The sequence below is a fragment of the Carlito syrichta genome, unplaced genomic scaffold (genome assembly GCF_000164805.1).
Source record: "Carlito syrichta isolate Samal-C Ts95f unplaced genomic scaffold, Tarsius_syrichta-2.0.1 Scaffold301649, whole genome shotgun sequence".
Lineage (NCBI taxonomy): Eukaryota > Metazoa > Chordata > Mammalia > Primates > Tarsiidae > Carlito > Carlito syrichta.
The window spans coordinates 333831-354831 of NW_007245745.1; the positions used below are offsets into that span (position 1 = coordinate 333831).

The 21001-nt window shown below is 37.8% G+C and overlaps 1 protein-coding gene across 1 annotated transcript in view; it reads left to right on the forward strand.

The window, feature by feature from the left end:
* LOC103257349 (probable ubiquitin carboxyl-terminal hydrolase FAF-X) overlaps positions 1 to 19042 on the forward strand; it is a 112980-nt gene extending 93938 nt beyond the window's left edge. Inside the window, 10 exon segments of the mRNA XM_008055074.2 lie at positions 1513 to 1643; positions 1794 to 2072; positions 3907 to 4032; positions 5217 to 5342; positions 6889 to 7055; positions 13625 to 13733; positions 13960 to 14106; positions 15339 to 15485; positions 16391 to 16613; positions 18789 to 19042. Coding sequence (XP_008053265.1) covers positions 1513 to 1643; positions 1794 to 2072; positions 3907 to 4032; positions 5217 to 5342; positions 6889 to 7055; positions 13625 to 13733; positions 13960 to 14106; positions 15339 to 15485; positions 16391 to 16613; positions 18789 to 19042 — 1709 coding nt within the window.
* The last annotated feature ends 1959 nt before the right edge of the window (positions 19043 to 21001 follow it).

A 21001-nucleotide genomic window follows, 5' to 3' on the forward strand; every position in this document is an offset into this window, starting at 1 on the left:
AGGCTGGAGTGCAGTGGCACACTGACGGCCACCCCAGTGTTGACCTGCTGGGCTCCGGCGATACTTCCGTCTCAGCCTTCCAAGTATCCAGAACTACAGTCGTGCACTACCACACCCAGCTAATTATTTTGATTTATTGTAGAGACAAGGACTCATCAAGTTGCCCAGGCTGGTCTTGAACCTGCGGGCTCAGGCAATCGACTTGCCACGACCTTCCAAAGTGCTGGGATTACAGGCTGAGTCACCAAGCCCAGCCAAAACTTAGTATTTGAATTAGTTACCTTATGTGTCACTATTCCTTCAGAATAGGAGGAACAACTTCAGCGCAAACTGAAGAATTATTGATATGACAACTGAATATTTCCAGGCCTGTAAAAATTAGTTTACCCTAAGAAAATTATAGTAACTTTTCATTATTTCTATTTTTTTCTTCAAAAGAAGTTTTTCCTTGAAAATTTTTTTTTTACTCACAGAGTGGGTTTTTTAATTATAGGCTAATTACCTTAGAAATAACTTGATTAGCCAGGCTCGGTGGCTCAGCCTATAATCCTGCGCATTGGGAGGCTGAGGTGAGTGGATTGCCTGAGTCTGCGGGTTCGAGACCTACCTGGGCAACTTGGTGAGACCTCATCTCTACAGTAAATCAAAAAAATTAGCTGGCTGTGGTAGTGCGCGCCTGTAATTCCAGCTACTTGGAAGGCTGAGACTGAAGGATCGCCGGAGCCCCAGCAAGTCAAGGCTGCAGTGGCTGGGAGCGGCCAGTGCACTCTAGTCTGGGCGACAGAGTGCAATTCCAACTCAAAAAAAAAAAAAAAAAGAACTTAATTATCAGAGTACTTTATAAAGTTGAAATGACTATTCTTAAGTGTTCTTGAGTGTTTGGTAGCTAATAGTTAACTGTATTGTAGAATTATCCCCCTCCCCAATCTTTTCACTGTAATTTAAAAGAAGCCCATGTTTTAATATTTGGACAAAAGATAATATATCAAAACTCTGCTTACTTTGAGGTGAATATTAGGCACTGTTCCATTATTTTGCTGTTTGCTTTTCAGTGTTCATTTTCTTGGATGTACCTCTAAGTCTCTTTCAGTGAAGCAAGCCAGTTAATACATAATGTCATGAGGGCAAACAATAGAGAAGTTGGAGGGAAGAACTTGTAATTTTTTTCTTTTTTGTTACTTCCAATCAGAACTACTACTTTTTAAAGTATATTGTATTTTTTTTTTCCCGTCTCCTGAGGCTGAAGGGAAGGCATGTTGATTTGAGGTCTGTGAGCAGCAGACCCTTTGTGTTTAGGTTGAGTGATTACAGAGCCCTGGGTGACTTTTTTTTTTTTTTTTTTTTTTTTTTAATCGATCCAAGTCTGGTTGTGTCTTATGAAATTTGAGCCTAGCCCAACTGAATGGATTGTTGTTCCATATTAATATAATCTTCAAAATATATAAAAACATGTTATGAATACATGAGTTATGTTTGGTTTCAGACTGTGCCCCCCCCTTTTTTTTTTTACAGATAGCACAACAATAGAAAAATTAAGAGCTATTTGTTTAGACCACGCCAAACTTGGAGAAAGCAGCCTTAGTCCATCTCTTGATTCACTTTTCTTTGGTCCTTCAGCCTCACAAGTGCTATACCTAACAGAGGTTGGTTTTTTCCTTTTGTGTTTATTCCATGTTCTTTAAACTTGACCTTTTGTATGTTAATATGAAGAACATGAGTAAAATTGTAATAAAATATTTTTGAAACAGTGCAACCTTTTAATATAGCTCTTACTCTTTCTTTTTCTTTTCCAGGTAGTCTATGCCTTGTTAATGCCTGCTGGTGCACCTCTGGCTGATGATTCCTCTGATTTTCAGTTTCACTTCTTGAAAAGTGGTGGCCTACCCCTTGTCCTGAGTATGCTAACCAGAAATAATTTCCTACCGAATGCAGATATGGAAACTCGAAGGGGTGCCTACCTCAATGCCCTTAAAATAGCCAAACTGTTGCTTACCGCCATTGGCTATGGTCATGTTCGAGCTGTGGCAGAAGCTTGTCAGCCAGGTGCAGAAGGTGTGAATCCCATGACATCGGTAATACAGGCTTTTAAAAAATCTTTTTATAATAGTAGATAGCAATTTTTAAAGCTAAACTTCTCAGTTTTTTAGTGGAACTCATTTAGAGGTAGACTCAAAATGTTGAAAGTGCCTTTTCAGAAGTTGTTCTCTATTAAATTGTAATTATTAAAAGTACAATGTTCTTCACTAGCTGTGCTATTTAGAGAGGGCAGTTCCTTCTTACCCAGTTAAATCTTGCTTGACTTGCAATTATTTCAACCCAACAAAAACCCCATATGAATATCTTGCTGGCTTGTGCCTGGCAGATATGTAAAGACACAGATGGTAATAAGAGATGTAATTGATTTGGCCCGTTGCCAGCTTCCCTTCCCACCTTACATTAGTTCTAAGCTCATTCTGACTCTCTTTGTCTTGGTGGCATTCTTGATCTGTGTCACCAAAAATTCTCGAGGCATGCCAGAATTTGGTGCCTGTTGATGAACCATCAGACTCTGCATTTAATTCTAAAATTTTAGCTCTTTTAAGATACATCATAAGTGACAGTTTTATAAGTTACTGATAGATGGTAAGAGTTTCAGAGAAAGATTTTTTTTTTTTTTAAGAAATGGCTTAGGTCTTAATTGGGAAAATTGAAATGTTGGTAAATACAATATTGCATGTTGTTTTAGCTATGATAATACTGTGATTATGTTTAAAAGGAAGCGCCCCTGTATTTTTTAAATGGTGAAATATTTACAGATAAAATTATATAATACATAGAATCTGCATGAAAACAATCCTGGGGGATGGTTGAGAGGGGATAGAAAGCGAGGGGGGATAGTTAGATAGAACAGCTTGGTCCACTGGTGATAATTATGGAAGCTAAGTAATGGTTACATGAGAGTTCAGTGTTCTACTCTCATCATTTGCATGTGTGTTAGAAATGTTTTATAAAAAATAAAAGTGACTTGAATTTTACATTATTTTGTATTGCAGGTCCCATCTTTGTTAGTTCTTATTAGGTTTTTTTTCCAACTTAAGAGACAAGTTCCTGTTAGGATAAAAACATTCTTGTCATGATCCCTGACACAGGCACTTAATAAAGTACACCAAAAACAATTACATGCTTCCCTTTTTACTTTTTTTCAGTATTTATTCAGAGAAGGTGCCCTTATGGATGCAGAAGTACATAATAGCCTCTAATCTCAAGTAGCTCACAGCCATTAGGAAGCCAAATGCAAAATTAGTAATATAAAATTATCTTAAATAGTGCTGTAGAAATGTTTACAATATAGTGGGGGGGGGGGTTACAACTTGAAGGCAGTCAAAATTGCCTGGCTAGCAACTATTTAACAAAACTAATGTTTTTTCCTCATAGATTTAAAAACTTGATTGTACTATTAAGTAAAAACTTTGGAACCTTTCGTACATTAGGCTTGTTACTGTTTTTCAGTATTTCTTAATTTTTGTTTTTTTTTTTCAAAGCAGAATTTGATGATTAGGGAATACAAACAGGGGTCTGCCCAGGGGCATGTAACATAAAAGATGTGCAATACTTCACTGAGTTTCTAGATGACCAGTCTGTTCAGTTTATCATTATCCCCTATAAGTTAAGTTGGGCCCAGGTATAGAGACACAGTTGTGTTGATACAGAATGGGGGTTTGCAAAGAGACATATGGTACTCCAGTGCACAAGAAAGAGAAAGCCCACCTTTTTGGCAACGCTTCTTGTGTAAGTTTGCCACAAGTTCTGTAGTAAATGTATGGAAGGAGGTTATTCTGGAGAAGTTGTGATTGATGAGAAACAGATGATTGGGTCTGGTTACATACAGATTATTTACTCTGAACAAAATGGTTACCTTTTTTTCAGGTAAACCAAGTTACTCATGATCAAGCAGTGGTGCTACAAAGTGCCCTTCAGAGCATTCCTAATCCATCATCCGAGTGTATGCTTAGAAATGTGTCAATTCGTCTTGCTCAGCAGATATCTGATGAGGTTAGTATTTTATTATAAAGACCCTTCTCACATTTTTAATTTTCCTAAACCCACTTATTTTAAAACTGTCTTAGTCTAAAGTTCCCTTAGCATCAGTTTTGTCTATTAGTACTTTATGTTTGTAATCAACTTTGTGTCCGATAAACAGCTTCCTTTTATAGTATACAGATTCAGCAAATTTTGACAAATGCGTGTACATGTGAAACTACTGCCACAATCAAAACAGGATATTTTCACACTCTTTCCTTATGCCCCTTTGCTGTCCATTCTTTCCTCCACCCCTGACCTCAGATAACTACGGATCTTTTTGTCCCTATAGAGTATTTTTCGTTTTCTGGAATTTTATACAGATGGTATACAGTGTTTGTTCTTTTGTGTCTGGTATCTTTCACTGAGAATAATGACTTTGAGAATTACCTATGATATGTGAATCAGTAGTTCATTCCGATTGATTGCTGAGTAGTATCCCGTTATGAACATTGCACATTTTGTTTATCTACATACTTGACAAAGCACACTTGGATCTTTTTCCTTTTTGACTTTGAGTAAAGCTGCTGCCAACATTGTGTACAAATGTTTGTGTGATCATGCGTTTTCATTTCTCTTGGATAAGAAATTAGGAGTGAAGGCCGGGCTCGGTGGCTCAGCCTGTAATCCCAGCACTTTGGGAGGCCGAGGTGAGTGGATTGCCTGAGCCCGTGGGTTCGAGACCCGCCTGGGCAACTTGACAAGACCTCATCTCTACAATGAATCAAAAAGTCAACCGGGCATGGTAGCGCATGCCTGTAGTTCCAGCTACTCAGAAGGCTGAGGCGGAAGGATCGCCAGAGTCCAGCAGGTCGAGGCTGCGGTGGCCGGGAGCGACCATTGCACTCTAGTCTGGGTGACAGAGTGAGACTCCAACTCAAAAAAAAAAAGAAAAAGAAAAAGAAAGAAATTAGGAGTAAAATGGTTGTCGTCTTAAAATAGTACAGGACCAGATCCTGACTTGGAGAGCATACTTTGTGTTATTGCTGTTTTAAAAACTGTTTTTAAAAAAATGTGACAAAGACAACTGGAAACCTGAAGACAATGATACTACTTCCTAGCAATTCCTATTTCCTTTACAAGGAGAAACTTTGATTTTCTTGTGATTATTTCATCCTCATATTCTATCAACACTTTAATTACTCATTATTTTGCAGGCTTCAAGATATATGCCTGATATTTGTGTAATTAGAGCTGTCCAAAAAATTATCTGGACATCAGGATGTGGGTCATTACAGCTAGTATTTAGCCCAAATGAAGAAATCACTAAAATTTATGAGAAGGTAAGAATCATCACAAATATATGTCTTGTAAACAAATGTTTAATTGTGCGTGTGGCTGAATTTTTATTGTTTATCTTTAAAAATCCATTTACTTTCATGTTAAAATAGTTGAAAACTGATAGCTATAGTTGAGAATATAGTAAAAATTTACTTTGGAAATAAAGTGCTTAAGAATCCTGCCATGAGGCTGCTTTTTAAATAAAATTGCATTTTTCTGCTTATCACTGGGATCATTTTATCACATGCCATTCAACAATGACAAAATTTATTTTATTTTATTTTGAGTTGGAGTCTCACTCCGTTTTCCAGGCTGGAGAGTGTAGTGGCACACTCACGGCCACCCCAGTGTCGACGTACTGGGATCTAGTGATCCTTCTGCCTCAGCCTTCCAAGTAACTGGAACTACAGGCATGCGCTACCACACCAGCTAATTTATGATTTATTGTAGAGATGAGGTCTTGCCAAGCTGCCTGGGCTGGTCTTGAACCCGTGCACTCAGGCAACCCACTGACCTCGGCCTCCCAAAGTGCTGGGATTACAGACTGAGCTACCCAGCCTGGCCTGACAAAATGTATTGATGAAACATTAGTGTAAATACTTTCTCCTATTCTGTTTATTCTTTCATCATTTTTCTGTCGTGTGTAAATTTTGGTTGAACTAACAGTTATGGTATCATGACATTTAAGTGTTCTTGCTTGATTCTTTTGAAGCAACCAAAAGTAGGTAGAGTATCAGGTGTCATCCCTGACCTTCTGTTAAGTTAAGCAAATTATCTACAGAGGAGAAACGGTACTGCATGGCTTTCTGATTGCCTGTCATATATACCTGTTCTTAATAGCTACTGCAGCATGTTTAGAAGGAGAAATTGAGTTATAGGAACTTGCCTGACTTTGTAGAGCCTCCCTTTTATGGCCAACATAACCCTGATTTGCCCAAGATATATGTTCATGTTCCATAGTATTTATATGGTACAGTCCTGGGTATTTATTCAGCAAATAAATGAATGCCTATTCTGTTTTAGGCATGTACTATAGTTATTATTTTTTGATGAATAAATTCAGATTAGGATGTATTAGGTGCCTACCCAAACATATTTTAGGCTCTAAAAGTCTTTGAAACTCTTTCTGAACAATTGTCCAAGACAATTGATTTTGAATAACATGGCACAATAGGCAAGCTGGATGGTGGAACTACTAGTCAAAAGCACCTAACTGCTGCACCAGAGTGATTCTTGAAAAAGGAATGATTGTTGGTACACAACTCAGAAGGTCTCTAGGAACCTGAAGGACAAAGAACTAGATAGTATGTTCAGTGTGCTCCCTTACCCTTCCTTGAGACATAGTAAAACATTGGAATTAGATTTTATTTTCTGCTGTAGTAATTTCCAGATTGTTCCAAAAGGGCCTCAGGAGTTGCATGTAGTCTCAGAGAGATTGAGGCCGAGAGGTTTAAATGAGTAGATAAATTTTAAGCACTCGCTTGAAGTCATATGAGATTTTTCTTAAATGCTTGTTTAGGTAATTTGCTTCTGATTATAATTTTACAGACCAATGCAGTCAATGAGCTGGACTTGGAAGATGAACAGGTTTGCTGTGAAGCATTGGAAGTGATGACATTATGTTTTGCCTTGATTCCGACAGCCTTAGATGCTCTTAGTAAAGAAAAGGCTTGGCAGACATTCATCATTGACTTACTGTTGCATTGTCACAGCAAGTAAGTATCTTTTAACTAAAAAAAACTTGATCTTTGTAAACTGAAATGAATTTATACTGACAAAATATGTTTCAGAAGTCAAATGTTTATTGTCTCTATAGCATGTTGGTGTTGAGAAAAATTTTATTTAGCAATGTTTTGCTTAACCTAAATTTGTTTGGTTTTTGCTTAACCTAGATTTGCTTGATTTTAGTCTCTGTAAAATGCCAGTATTAATTCTCAAAGTACTAATTTTTTCTAATTTCAGAATTCAGTTCACCTAAGAAGCATACATATATTAGCCCCATTTTTAAAGATCTGGTTTGCAGGATTTAAATAGGACATTAGCCTCCTATCTTGGATTCCTACATGCCTGTTTTTTTGTTTTTTTTTTAATAGCCAAGCTTAATTTGATGTGCAATTTATGAAACAGGGTTATTGCAGAAACTTTTACTGTTTATACTGAGAATAAAAATCCACTATGAAGTTCTTATTTTCATTTCAAGTGCATTTAATTGGTGACAGTAATTTCATTTGGGGCTTCTTTTTGTGCAAGTCAATCAGATTTGTAGAAAATGATGTTTCCATTCTTATGTCATTCTGATCCTGACCTTCATATATAAGGTAACTTTTTAAACTTGAACTCTAATTAGTGTCACTGTTATACATAATTAATCTGTCTCATATACATTTTGTGAAAAGACTGAAAATGTTCGCTTTGTTTATCATTTTGTCACATGCCATTCAACAATGACAACATTTACTGATGAAAATTTAGTATAAAGTCAAAATATGTTATTTGCCGTAATGGAATGTAGTGATAAATAACGCTTTAAAAATGGACATGATGTAGCCGGGTGTGGTGGCTCATGCCTATAATCTCAGCGCTTTGGGAGGCGAAGTCAAGAGGATTGCCTGAGCCCAGGCGTTCGAGATTAGTCTGGGCAACTTGGTGAGACCTTGTCTCTACAGTAAACCATAAAATAAGCCAGGCATGGTGGTGTGCGCTTATAGTTCCAGCTACTTGGAAGGCTGAGGCAGAAGGATCACCTGAACCCAGCAGGTCAAGGCTACAGTGACTGAGTGTGCCACTGCACACCAGCCTGGGCAACAGAGTGAGACTCCGACTCAAAAATAAAAATGTACATGATGTAATGGTGGTAGACTGAACTTGGCTGCTCCAGAAGATGCTCTCAAGTGATTTAGTGTGTCTCAAGTGAGAATATCTATTATTTTAAGAAGTTTCTTGGGTATTTTTCTTGAGAACATCCAGTTCAACCTATTCAGAAGCTTCCTTAACATGATCCCCTCAAATCAGGTTGAGCTTGCAGCCTCTTGGAAAAGATAAATAGGTTGAGTAAGTCTAGTTCCACTTAGTAGTGCATTTTTGTGGGGGTGATGTGATGAAATATGATTAGCCAACAGTCTGAATGAAATCAGACCTGGACGTAGCAAGTTTCTTATTCTGTGTCAATGTTTTTCACTTCTTAGGCTAATAAGAATGAAGGAGCTTAGTTTCACAGGTTTTCTGCCATCTATCCTTTAGGAAAATCTGTCTTATACAAGATAGAACCATTACACCCCTCTGTTCTCTAACACTTGCCTGCAGTGGGGTAAAGTACTACAGAAAGCACACAATCTCATTATGTCTCTGTTATCTTGTCTGCAATAATAAAGGAGGTATTCTAGGTTCAGATCTTCTGAGTTTTAGGTATCTGATTTTTTTCTCTAGTATTGAGTATTGCCATCCCATGTGGTTTTCATTCATTTTGTAAATATCTTGAGAACCTACTGTAGGTTCAAAATCTCTGATTTTCAGGTTATGAGAATTTGGCAGCAAACCCAACTTGAACATTAATTGTTGGCATTAGCTGTCAAAAATCTGAATCCCTGACCGGGCGCAGTGGGCTCAGTCTGTAATCCCGGCAGTTTGGGAGGCCGAGGCGAGAGGATTGCCTGAGCCCGGGGTTCTAGACCAGCCTGGGCAACTTGGTGAAACCTCGTCTGTACAGTGAATCACAAAAACTAGCCAGGCATGGTGGCGTACATCTGTGGTTCCAGCTATTTGGAAGGTTGAGGCGAAAGGATCACCTAAGCCCAACAGATCGAGACTGCGAGGGCCATGAGCATGCTACTACACTCCAGCCTGGGCAACAAAGAGTGAGACTCCAACTCAAAAAAAAAAAAAAAAAAAGCCTGAATCCCCAAACGCAGTGACCCCAGAAGTTTCAGATAAGGGCTTGTGAGCCTGCGTACATGAGTCTACCCCTCAGGTTGAGTTTATAATATTACTGTAATCATAATGGTTAAGCATAGCTATTTATTTATTTGTTTATTGATTTGGAGTCTCACTCGGTCGCCTAGACTGGAGTGCAGTGGCCACTCCCGGCCACCGCAGCCTCGCCTGCTGGTCTCCAGCAATCCTTCCGCCTCAGCCTTCTGAGTAGCCAGAATTACAGGCGCGTGCTACCACGCCCAGCTGATTTTTTGATTTATTGTAGAGATGAGGTCTCGCTGCCCATGCGGGTCTCGAACCTGCGGGCTCAGGCAGTCCACTCACCTCAGCCTCCCAAAGGCGCGGAATTACAGGCTGAGCCGCCGAGCCCAGCTAGCATAGCTATTTATAAAACATTTCTCACTTTATCCCTAAAGCAACTTGGAAGTAGATAGACTTTACTGATGGAGGAGCTAAAGCTGTTGGAATTTAATTACTGACAAGGTCATATCATCAGTAAATGGAAAAGTAAGACTCAAACCAGGTTTTCTACCTTTTGAATTCTGACTTATTTCTTCCACACAAGTTTGGCTCTGGGTATGATATAATCCACTAGCAAATATGTGAATCCCTACTATGTGCTTGGCAATTAAAATCCAAACTCAAATAAAGCAGTTCTTGCACTCAAGGAACTTTGAGACAGAAATTGATACCATAAAAGGTAAAGCACTCTGGGCCAGGCCTGAAGGCTCATGCCTGTAATGCCAGCATTTTGGGAGGCTGAGGTGGGAGGATCACTTGAGTCCAGGAGTTTGAGATCAGCCTGGGCAACATAATGAGACTTTTCCTCTACAAAAAAAAGTAATAAACAGGTATGGTGATATGTGTCTCTAGTCCTAGCTACTCAAGAGGCTGATGTAGGAGTATCAGTTGAGCCCAGGAATTGGAGTTTGCAGTGAGCCCTGATTGTGCCACTGCATTCCAGCCAAGGCAACAGAGTGAGACGCTGACTCAAAAACTCAACAGCAACGACAACAAAAACACCTAAGTAAAGTGCTTTGGTAACTCAAAGAGAAATAACTTACTTTCTGCCTGGAAGAAGTGAAGACTTTGTGCAGGATATAGCATGTGAACTCATGTTTGGGTAGCATTTAGCTGTGCATTAAAATGGAAGATGGGCCTTGCCAGTGCACCCTGTCTCACTCCCGGTTGTGCTGCTTTTTCTTCACGTCTTTGGACTAGATACACTTTCCTCCTCATACACCTTCTACCTTCATCTACGCACTTAGCACCCATTGCCTGCCCAGCTGCAATATCCTTGATCTTCCCACCCCTGGTGTTGCATCCCTCTAATCTTTTGACCACACTGCAGGTCTCAGTCTCATCTTGCTCTCCTGCTTAAAATCTTTCCTTGTCTTACCATCACCTTTGAATTAAATCCAGACATTTAAATTTGTCTTGTAAGTGCTCTGTGATTTGGTCACTGCTATTGTTCACTCAGCATTTTCAACTTAGGTGCCACATTTTCCAAGTAACTTCCTTATCCCTGACTAGGAAGGTTTCCTCTATTCCTTACATGGTGTATTTCCACATCATAACACTGACCTTATTTTATTGCGTTAGCTGCAATTGAATTTGAATTCCTTTAGGCATGATATGCTTTCACAGTTTCCTCTTGCTTTATACTATACCTAATGAATGTATTTATGTTACCTCTCTGATCCATGAAAACATTTGACTTTGCCACTCCTGGTATGGTGCTTTCAGAGCAGAGCCAAGTATTCTGGTTTGATGTCTAGAAAGGGAGTAAAAGATTGGGAGTCAGTTTGATAGAAGGCCTGTGATGCTGAGATCTAAGTAATGTTTGATTTCAGTATGGTAGGCAGTCTTATTTATTTGTTTCGGAATAATGATTCAAGTGTCAGTTACATACCAGACACTTTTCTAGCCACTGGGGATTTGAAAAAACAGATAAACCCTTAACTACCTTGGAGCTTACCTGCCAAAGGGAGTGGGGGAAGAGAAGAAATACAGGAAAATATAGTATGTTAGGTAATAATAAATGCTATGGAACAAAATAAAGCAGAAAAGGGGATAAGTAGTGTGAGAGTTAGTGCAGAAGGCTTCTCAAAGAAGGTGACTTCTAAACAAAACTCTGAAAGAGTAAGGTAATGATTCATGTGGATAATGGAGATACTGTGTTTTAAGCAGAAAGCAGATGTAAGTGTCTTGAGAGAGGAACATGCCTGATATATGAAAGAACAGGGAAACTGGTGTGACTGGAGCAGAGTGAGAGGAGGACAGCTTACATGGGGTAGAGTGAGAGAAGGTAGCAAATAAGCAGTCTGTATGGATTTTATAAGTCATTGTGAAGGCATTGGCTTTTACCCTGAGTGAGATGGAAATCCATTGGAAGGTTTTGAGCAGAAAAAGATGTGCTGTGACTTAACATGAGTTTATTCTGATTAAGAATAGGGTATAGGGTAGTAGGAAAAGCAGTTAGACTATTCATTAGTTCAAATAAAAGATGATGGTGGCTGAAAGTATGGCAGTAACAGAAATGATAATAAATGATCAGATTCTGGGTCTGTTGTGAAGATAGAGACAACAGGATTTGTTGACAGAAATGTGTTTCTTTTGAAACACTATAGAAGTCTGCATATGTTCGGGGGAGCTTGATTAGCAAAAGTTAAATACTAACCCTTTATGGACCCTTGCTCTGTTTCAGCTACGCACCTAACTTGTTTAAAAATTATAAACTGGCCGGGCTCGGTGGCTCAGCCTGTAATCCCGCGCCTTTGGGAGGCTGAGGTGAGTGGATTGCCTGAGTCCACGGGTTCGAGACCTGCCTGGGCAACTTGGCGAGACCTCATCTCTACAATAAATCAAAAAATTAGCCGGGCATGGTAGCGCGCTCCTGTAGTTCCAGCTACTTGTAAGGCTGAGGCGGAAGGATCGCCGGAGCCCAGCAGGTTGAGGCTGCAGTGGACAGGAGCGGCCACTGCAATCCAGTCTTGGTGACAGAGTGAGACTCCAACTCAAAAAAACAAACAAAAAAATAATAAAATAAAATAAACTCAAACAAACAAATAATAAAATAAAATAAATAAAAATTATAAACCAAGGCAGCAACCTTTGAAAATCTTATAAAAGGTATGGATCTTCTCCCCAGAAAAATAGGTACTCCTAACTTCAACTTACTTGAGTCTCTGCTCCATCCCCTAACTCTACTCACAAAATTTTAGGGGCTTCTGATTCTCTGGTTTATAGGTCTATGGACTCTTTTCAGAAACCTAAAAAATATCCAGGAAGGAAGTTAGTATACAGAATGTTTATATACTGTTGAGTCCTTTACACTTGAACTTTAAATTAGCTTCTGGGCTCTCTAGTAACCAGCACATAGACAAAAGTGTAGTTATCCACAAAATAGTTTGTGGTGTCTCTAAGGTACACAGATGCATAGTCATCAGAAACTTGTTGAGCATTTTCTATTTGTCAGACATTGTTCTAGGTGCCAAGAACTCTAGCATCAACAAAGCAGAGTCCCTTCCCTGAAAGAGCTAACTTTCTAATGGAGATAAATCATCATCCTGCATTTGTACATTTAGTTACTGGTTCTTGAGCACCTGCCAAACATTTTGCTAGGTTCTAGAGGCATAGTGTTAATAGATGATTTCTCTGTACTCTTGGGGAGCATATTTTCTTGTGAGATCTGTATGGTATATAACAGAGTTTTTTTAAAGATCCATAATGATCAGGTAATTCCCAGTACTGGAACCAGAGACAAGTTTTTCCCATGGGTCATCGTAAAGAAAAACGCATAGTACAGTAGTTCTCAATCTTCAGCACACAACAAATCACCTAAAGGGTTTATTAATACATTATTCAGGAGATCTGGGTTGGGGCCTGAGAATTGGCATTTCTAACAAGTTCCTAGATGATGCTAATGTTGCCGATCTGGGGAGTATGCTTTTGGAACCAGTAATATATGAGGGACATCTCTCACAGTGTCCTTACTGTGATTGTTATAGAATTCCCCCAGAGCTGTTGTTCCAAGGCACAATTGAATAAAAATTCTGTGGAAGGTCAAAAAAAGTGATAAGGCTTACTGTAGAGCATTTTGTGTGTAAAGGAATATTTCCAGTCTGTTCCAAGAAAAGAGGTGTTAGAAGGAATCTCTCAAACTCTTAGTTACAGTTTGTGGTGTAGTCCTGGGCATACAGCTTAAGTTGAGTTAATCTATTATGTGTTGGTGGTTTGAGTGCTCCTTACTATTAATTTGTCTCCCTCTAATACTCTCCCCCAAAGAGAATGGTGTTACAGTCTTTTTTTAAAATATAAATAATATATTAAATGTGGAACATTTTTATTTCAGAACCGTTCGTCAGGTGGCACAGGAGCAGTTCTTTTTAATGTGCACCAGATGTTGCATGGGACATCGGCCTCTACTTTTTTTCATTACTCTACTGTTTACTGTTTTGGGGGTGAGACGTTTTTCATATACTTATCAACGTGATTCAGTCTTTAAACAAGGAAGATTCAGAAATGTATGGTTTTAGCTTGCATTAAATGTAGGTCAAGTCTATATTTAACAAATAAAATTTAGTCATTTTCCATACTGTTTTAGTCATCTTTCATCATTTCTGGGTATTTAAAAAGTAGATTCTGAACATGAGCGTTTAAATTCATATTATTCTACTATTTTTTCAGAGCACAGCCAGAGAGAGAGCTAAACATTCAGGCGACTACTTCACTCTTTTAAGGCACCTTCTTAATTATGCTTACAATAGTAACATTAATGTACCCAATGCTGAAGTTCTTCTCAATAATGAAATCGATTGGCTTAAAAGAATTAGGGTAAGTTGCAGTTAATATTTTGTTGATCATACCATTGTTAGTAAATAGTTTATTATTAATAGATGGTTTATATTTTTGAGCATTTTGGTTTAATGGAATGCTCCAAAGAAAATAATTCAGTCTGCATCAGTGGATATTAGTTACTTATGATTCACAAAACGAATGCATTACTAGTTTTGTAAAATGCTTTGCCTGCTTTATATACAGATGTCCACCTTTCATTTTAGTATTTTGGACTTTTTTTGCAAATTCTCGTTTTTAAAAAAGTACTCTTGAATTGTTTTCATCAAAAGCGAGTCTGATAGACTAGCACTTTTCATCTTAACACCTGATCCTTTATACTTAGGCAGAATTGTATGACATTTATTTTGAAGTGATTTGTAGTTGTAACCTTCAAATTAGCATTTCTTCTACTAGTTTGTAAAGCCTGTTTCTAGAAAATTCTGAAGAAAACTTAGCCCTTTGTACTTGTAGTCATTTCATGGATCACCTGTCAGCAACTCAATTGTACTTTTTTACAAAATAGTGAAAAATGGATTTTTTCATATTAAACAGTATAACGTTGGAACCAGTTATTTTATTGTAGTGACGTTTGGCTTATAATGGAATTTTGGACATTGAGGAACTTATTTAAGACAATAAAGTCAAAATTTTATATGTTATATTTTTCTAACATGTGGTAGTATGTAAAACAGTCACCAACATGCATTGCAGGTTCGTTGATATTTGTTGTGCAATAGTGATTTGTTTAACGGCTTCCACCTAGTGTTTTTCTATTTGAACAAACAATGCAGTCTCGTTTCATTCCTCCCATATTAATATGTAATTTATTGTCCACTCTGTTGTTCCAAGCTGATGTGTAAGGACATTCTCTTTCTATGTAACTCCAGCTGATGTTTTTTTATGTGTATTTCATCTCCTTATTTGCTTTTTTGTGCAATTTGAGTAGAAAACTTCAAGAAAACACATTTTTGAAAAATTTGGACTGGCATAAGTTTGTCCTGTATAATCAACAGCAATGTCTTTATGTCCCCTCAGAGGGACATTCTAGTGGTTTGCTAGATTTACAATGTCCCCTCAGAGGGGACATCTGAGTGTGAAGGGTTAAGCTTGCTTGAATCAAAAGGTTTAGAGGAATTATCTCCTCTCCCTCCAGCTGTCTTGTTCTGGCTCTTTTCCCTCTTTACCTCCCTTTTCATAAGTTAGGCATTTGATATTTTTTTCTTTGTCAGGATGATGTTAAAAGAACAGGAGAAACAGGTGTGGAAGAGACGATCTTGGAGGGCCACCTTGGGGTAACAAAAGAGTTACTGGCCTTTCAAACCCCTGAGAAAAAATTTCATATTGGTTGTGAAAAAGGAGGTGCTAATCTCATTAAAGTAAGTTCTGTGCTCTTGATCCTGGACTAGATATCCTAACCTTCTAAATGTTTATCATCACATCTGTCTGATTAATTTCTAGGGCCATATCTTTGGTGTATTATCTTGATCTTTTCTCTTTTTAAAATTTGCTTATTAATTTTTATCAAGGTTATGATAATTTTTAAAATATAGTTGTGCCTTGCTTTATTCAAGAAGTATTTCTAGACAGGTATGGTGACTCACACCTGTAATCCTAGCACTTTGAGAGGCAAAGCAAGAGGGTTGCTTGAGACTAGCCTGGGCAACATAGCAAGACCTCGTCTTACAAAAAAATAAAAAATTTAGCTGATCATGGTGGTGCATACCTGTAGTCCCAGGTACTTGGGAGCCTAAGGTGGAAGGATTGCCTGAGCCCAGGAAGTGGAGGCTGTGGTGACCTGTGATCATGCCACTGCACTCCAGCCTGGGTGACAGAGTGACTCTCTAACTCAAATTTTTAAAAAGAGATTTCTAATTTTTGTATTTAAATAAAATTTTATTATAAACCATTTTATAAAGCAAAAAGGCATGATTTTTTTATTTAGAAAATTCTGACAAACCTCCATAAGAATGCATCTTTTTTTTTGGCATCCAAGTCTCACTTGGGCTAATTTTTTTTATTTTTTTGTGGAGATGAGGTCTCACTATGTTGCCTAGGCTCTGTTCTTTTCTAATACTTAAAAAATTTTTAACTTGGGAAATTAGATCAGTTTGTTAATTCTAATAGTGTTTTGAAGGAGGATCGTTTCATTACAAAATCCTATATGTTTCCTGAGATAAGCGATCTTAAATTCTGATAAGTGATTTTAAAGTTATTTCCTTACAATAGACATTTTTCAAAAATCTGTATCATTGCTAACGTGATCCTTTTTTCAATTTCTTAGGAATTAATTGATGATTTCATCTTTCCTGCATCCAATGTTTACCTACAGTATATGAGAAATGGAGAGCTCCCAGCTGAACAGGCTATTCCAGTCTGTAGTTCTCCAGCTACAATTAATGCTGGTTTTGAGTTACTTGTAGCATTAGCTGTTGGCTGTGTAAGGAATCTCAAACAGATAGTAGATTCTTTGACTGAAATGTATTACATTGGCACAGCAATAACTAGTAAGTATTTTTAAAATATAAAGTAATGTTTGATAATTCTAATGTTCCAGATTCTGTTTTCCTGTTTTTCTTTTAGTAAACATTTTCAACTTGTGTTTTGTTTCTTTCAGCTAGTTTAACAATTTTAGCAAATAAGTTTATAATTAAAAGCATTATAAGCAGCCGGGTGTGGTGGCTCAGCCTGTAATCCCAGCACTTTGGGAGGCCGAGGCGAGAGGATTGCCTGAGCCAGGGGGTTCAAGACCAGCTTGGGCAACGTGGTGAGACCTCGTCTCTACAATTTATTGTAGAGTAGTAGCTGTAGTTCCAGCTACTTGGAAAGTTGAGGCAGAAGGATCGCCGGAGCCCAGCAGGTCGACGCTGGGTTGGCTATGAGTGTGCCACTGTACTCCAACCTGGGTGACAAGAGTGAGACTCCAACTAAAAAAAAAATTTTTTTTTATATATATATATGCCGAGAGCTTTAATATAGAAACATTTTCTATTGTTGTTAAAATGTCATCTACAGGTGGTGCAAGTATTTGGCAAAATAAAGTTTGTCGCATCAAATCTGAAATAAAACCCAAACTCTATAGTAAAATTTTAACTTCAAACTTAAAATTAAAATTTTAAGTTCAGACTTTAAAATTTTGAATTGCATGCATTGTAAAACCTTTCAGACTCTCATTTAGCATTATTTTAAAATGAATTCTAAGAAAATCTTGCTTTGTGAAGATTAGAATGAGCAGGTAGCATTTTAGTGCAATTTATTTATGTTCTTAGTTAATGCCCACATCACATCCATAAAATAGGCTACAGACTCCAGACCTTATAGACAGGGCCTGAAACTCAAAAGGGTTGAGGGAAAACAGAAACAGCAGAAATAACTCAAGCACAACTGAGACTTGTTTTGTTTTAAGAAAAATTCACTGTTTATCTACAACACTTGAAAATATAATTTATTGTAGTAAATCTTTAAGAACATGTCAAATTATTTTGGATATGTTGTATTTCAAAATATAAGGAAGTTTTTAATAACATTTTAGGAAATTCTGATTATAAACTGATTGCTTAAAACGTTAGACCTTTAGCTAGTCTACCAAATCTATATATGGTAAGGTAGGGTTTTTTGTTTTTTTTTAACTTAAATGAGTTTTATTTTACTTACTTATATTTTTAAGTAGTACATCAGCATGGTAAAAATTTTAAGTACCAAAGAAGGTATATACTAAAATGTATATTTCTTTCCATCTCTTCCCCCAGTCCCCTTTGATGGCTTACAACCATTGTAAGTTTATGTCTATTCTCCCAGCATCTCTATGTATGCAAAACCTACATACAAAATCTTTTTTTGTTTTGTCCTGTAACCACAGATTGGAACATAGTTCAACGTTCTTCACTTTGTTTCTACTTAATGATGTATCTGTATGTGTTCCCTATCAACACATAAATATTTACATAATTTTACTTATTGGCTATATACCATTCCATTCAGTATAATTTAACAGGTACCGTTGACAATGATACTTATGTTATTTCCAGGTTCATATTAGGTGGAGGGAGATGGGAGGTGTATGGTGACTTAAAATTTTCACAAATCCACTGTCTTGTTTGCTCCTCAAAATAGCATTGTAGACATAGGTAAAGCAGGTGTTACTCTTATTATTACATTTACTAGGAGGAAACAGAAGCTCACTTGAAGGTAGAAAAAAAGAGTCGGTAAGCATCAGAACCATGACATGAACCTGGGTGGTCTTAGGATTATTTAAAACTGAGCAAGCTATAACAGGTCAATATATTTATTTAACATTTATTGCCGTGTTGAGTTTGAAGGTATTTTTTAAAACATGCAAAAGCATGAATTATTAAGAAAGTTAATGTCTAAACAATAATGACAAAAGTAAAGTTAGCATATGTATAGGCATTAGTGTCATGGCATCTTGTATGAGTACTTCTGAGACTGCCTTAGAAGCAACGTCAGATAAAATGTGGGTTTATGGATAATTGGATAAGTGGTGCATGTTACTGTATGTTGTAAATTGAGGATGAAGTACAAACTTGGAGCACTGCTTCAGGTGCTGTAGGGTTAGTAGAATTGTGAGTAGTAGGATTGTTGCTAGTATTACTTTGTCAGCTTAATAGAACTCAAAAGAACAAAATGAATGTGTTCATGCTAAAAAAATGTTTTCTTCCCAGCTTGTGAAGCACTTACTGAGTGGGAATATTTGCCACCTGTTGGACCTCGTCCACCAAAAGGATTTGTGGGGCTGAAAAATGCCGGTGCTACTTGTTACATGAATTCTGTGATTCAGCAACTCTACATGATTCCCTCCATCAGGAACGGTATTCTTGCGATTGAAGGCACAGGTAGTGATGTAGATGATGACATGTCTGGGGATGAGAAGCAGGACAATGAGGTAAATTTTAGTCATCAGTTTTGTTTTCTGTGATTGAAGTTCTGCTACCATATACTGTTCTGTTAAGAGAGGATTGAACTTTGATCAGACCTGTTAAAGTGCATTTGAAAGTAGGAATGGAGTTACCTTGAAGTTTTGTAATGCTAGGACTCTTCATTTTTAGTAAGCTTCAATTTTTACTTTTCTAGTTTATATTTTTAATTATAGATCTCCATTAATTTATACCAAGTTATATAGTATTTACCAGCTTCATCTGTGTTTGCTTTTAGGTTATTCATATATTTCCCCTAGATCACAGCTCTTTATGCTTAGGAAACAAACTTCTCTCTACTTGAAGTAGTGTTACATGGTCTTGAGACAAAATTTAGGCTGCCTGCTGAGTATTCAATGCAGAATAAAGAAATTAAAAAGTTAGGTTATAGTGGCAAATCAGGAGTGACATGGCTCTTATAGCAAGACCTAAGTTGTGGTCATGTTTGAACCCACCCTATATTTCTTTGTTTTCATTTAACTTTTTTCTATTTATAGTGTTAGTGGGCACTAAAGAGAGAAGCCTGGGCATTTTTTTTTCTTTTTTTTGTTCTTTTTTTCTTTCAGTTGGAGTCTCATTCATCACCCAGACTAGAGTTCAGTGGCACGCTCACGGCCACTGCAGCCTTGATCTGCTGGGCTCAGGTGATCCTTCCATCTCAGCCTTCCAAGTAGCTGAAACTACAGATGCACGCCACCACGCCCAGCTAATTTTTTTGTGATTTATTATAGAAATGAGTTTTCACCAAGTTGCCCAGGCTGGTCTCTAACTCCCCGGCTCAGGCAGTTCTTTCTCCTTGGCCTCCCAAAGTGCTGGGATTATAGACTGAGCCACCACACTTGGCCATTTTTTCTTTTAAAGAGGCAGGATCTCGCTCTGTCATCCAGGCTATTGTGCAATGGAGTGATCATAGCTCACTGCAGCCTCAGACTCCTGGGCTTAAGCAGTCCTCCTGTCTCAGCCTCCCAAGTAGCTGGGACTACAAGTATATACCATGATACCTAGCTTTTTCTTTTTTTTTTTTTTTTGGCTACGTTGCCAAAGTTGATCTTAAACTCCTGGACTCAAGTGATCTTCCCACTTCAGCCTCCCAAAGTGCAGAGATTACAGACATGAGCCACCACCCCTGGCCCAGAGAATATTCCAAATGTAGTAAATGACTGGTTCTTTTCATTCTCTTCAGTTGCCAGAACTGGTTTTGCTTTGGAGACAATTGTGGGCCTTCTGAAACATTGTTTGAGGAATTGGATCTGAGCATTTTTATTTTTTTAAGACTTCATAGGGGATGTTTATACCTGTACCTGGTTAAGAATCACTGCTCTGAGGAAAAATTGGAATTTAAATTCTAGTTCTATAGCCCATCTCATCCCTAGGATATTGAGTTAAGCACAGGTAGATACAGCTAATTGTACTGGCAAAAAGTAAATCATACACACAAAATATAATTTCAAATATGGTGTCCCACCTGTGGTATTCTCTCCTCTGTGTTGTCTCTGCACCCCACTGCACTGTGGTAGGTTGAGTTTTATTTTGTTTGTTTTGCTTATGTTCTTATTTCCTTCCCAAGACTATAAGTTACTTATTGGTAGGGACTGAATATTGTTGATTTCTGTATCAGAGATCTTAGATACAGTTCACAGAATATAGAAAGATGTTCAGTTAACTGTAAAGGCAACTAATTCTGCTCTGTAACTGCAATATGATTATGACTTTTAGGGAATCTATTTTCATGTTACGTCTTCTCCCACTACTACTGTTTTTTTAATCGTGTTGAAATACACATAATATAAAATTTACCATCTTACCCTTTTTTTTCTTTTTTTGAGTTGGAGTCTCACTCCGTCACTCAGGCTGGAGTGCAGTAGCATGCTCATAGCCACTGCAGCCTCGACCTGCTGGGCTCAGGCGATCCTTCCGCCTCAGCCTTCCAAGCAGCTGGAACTACAGGCACGTGCTACCAC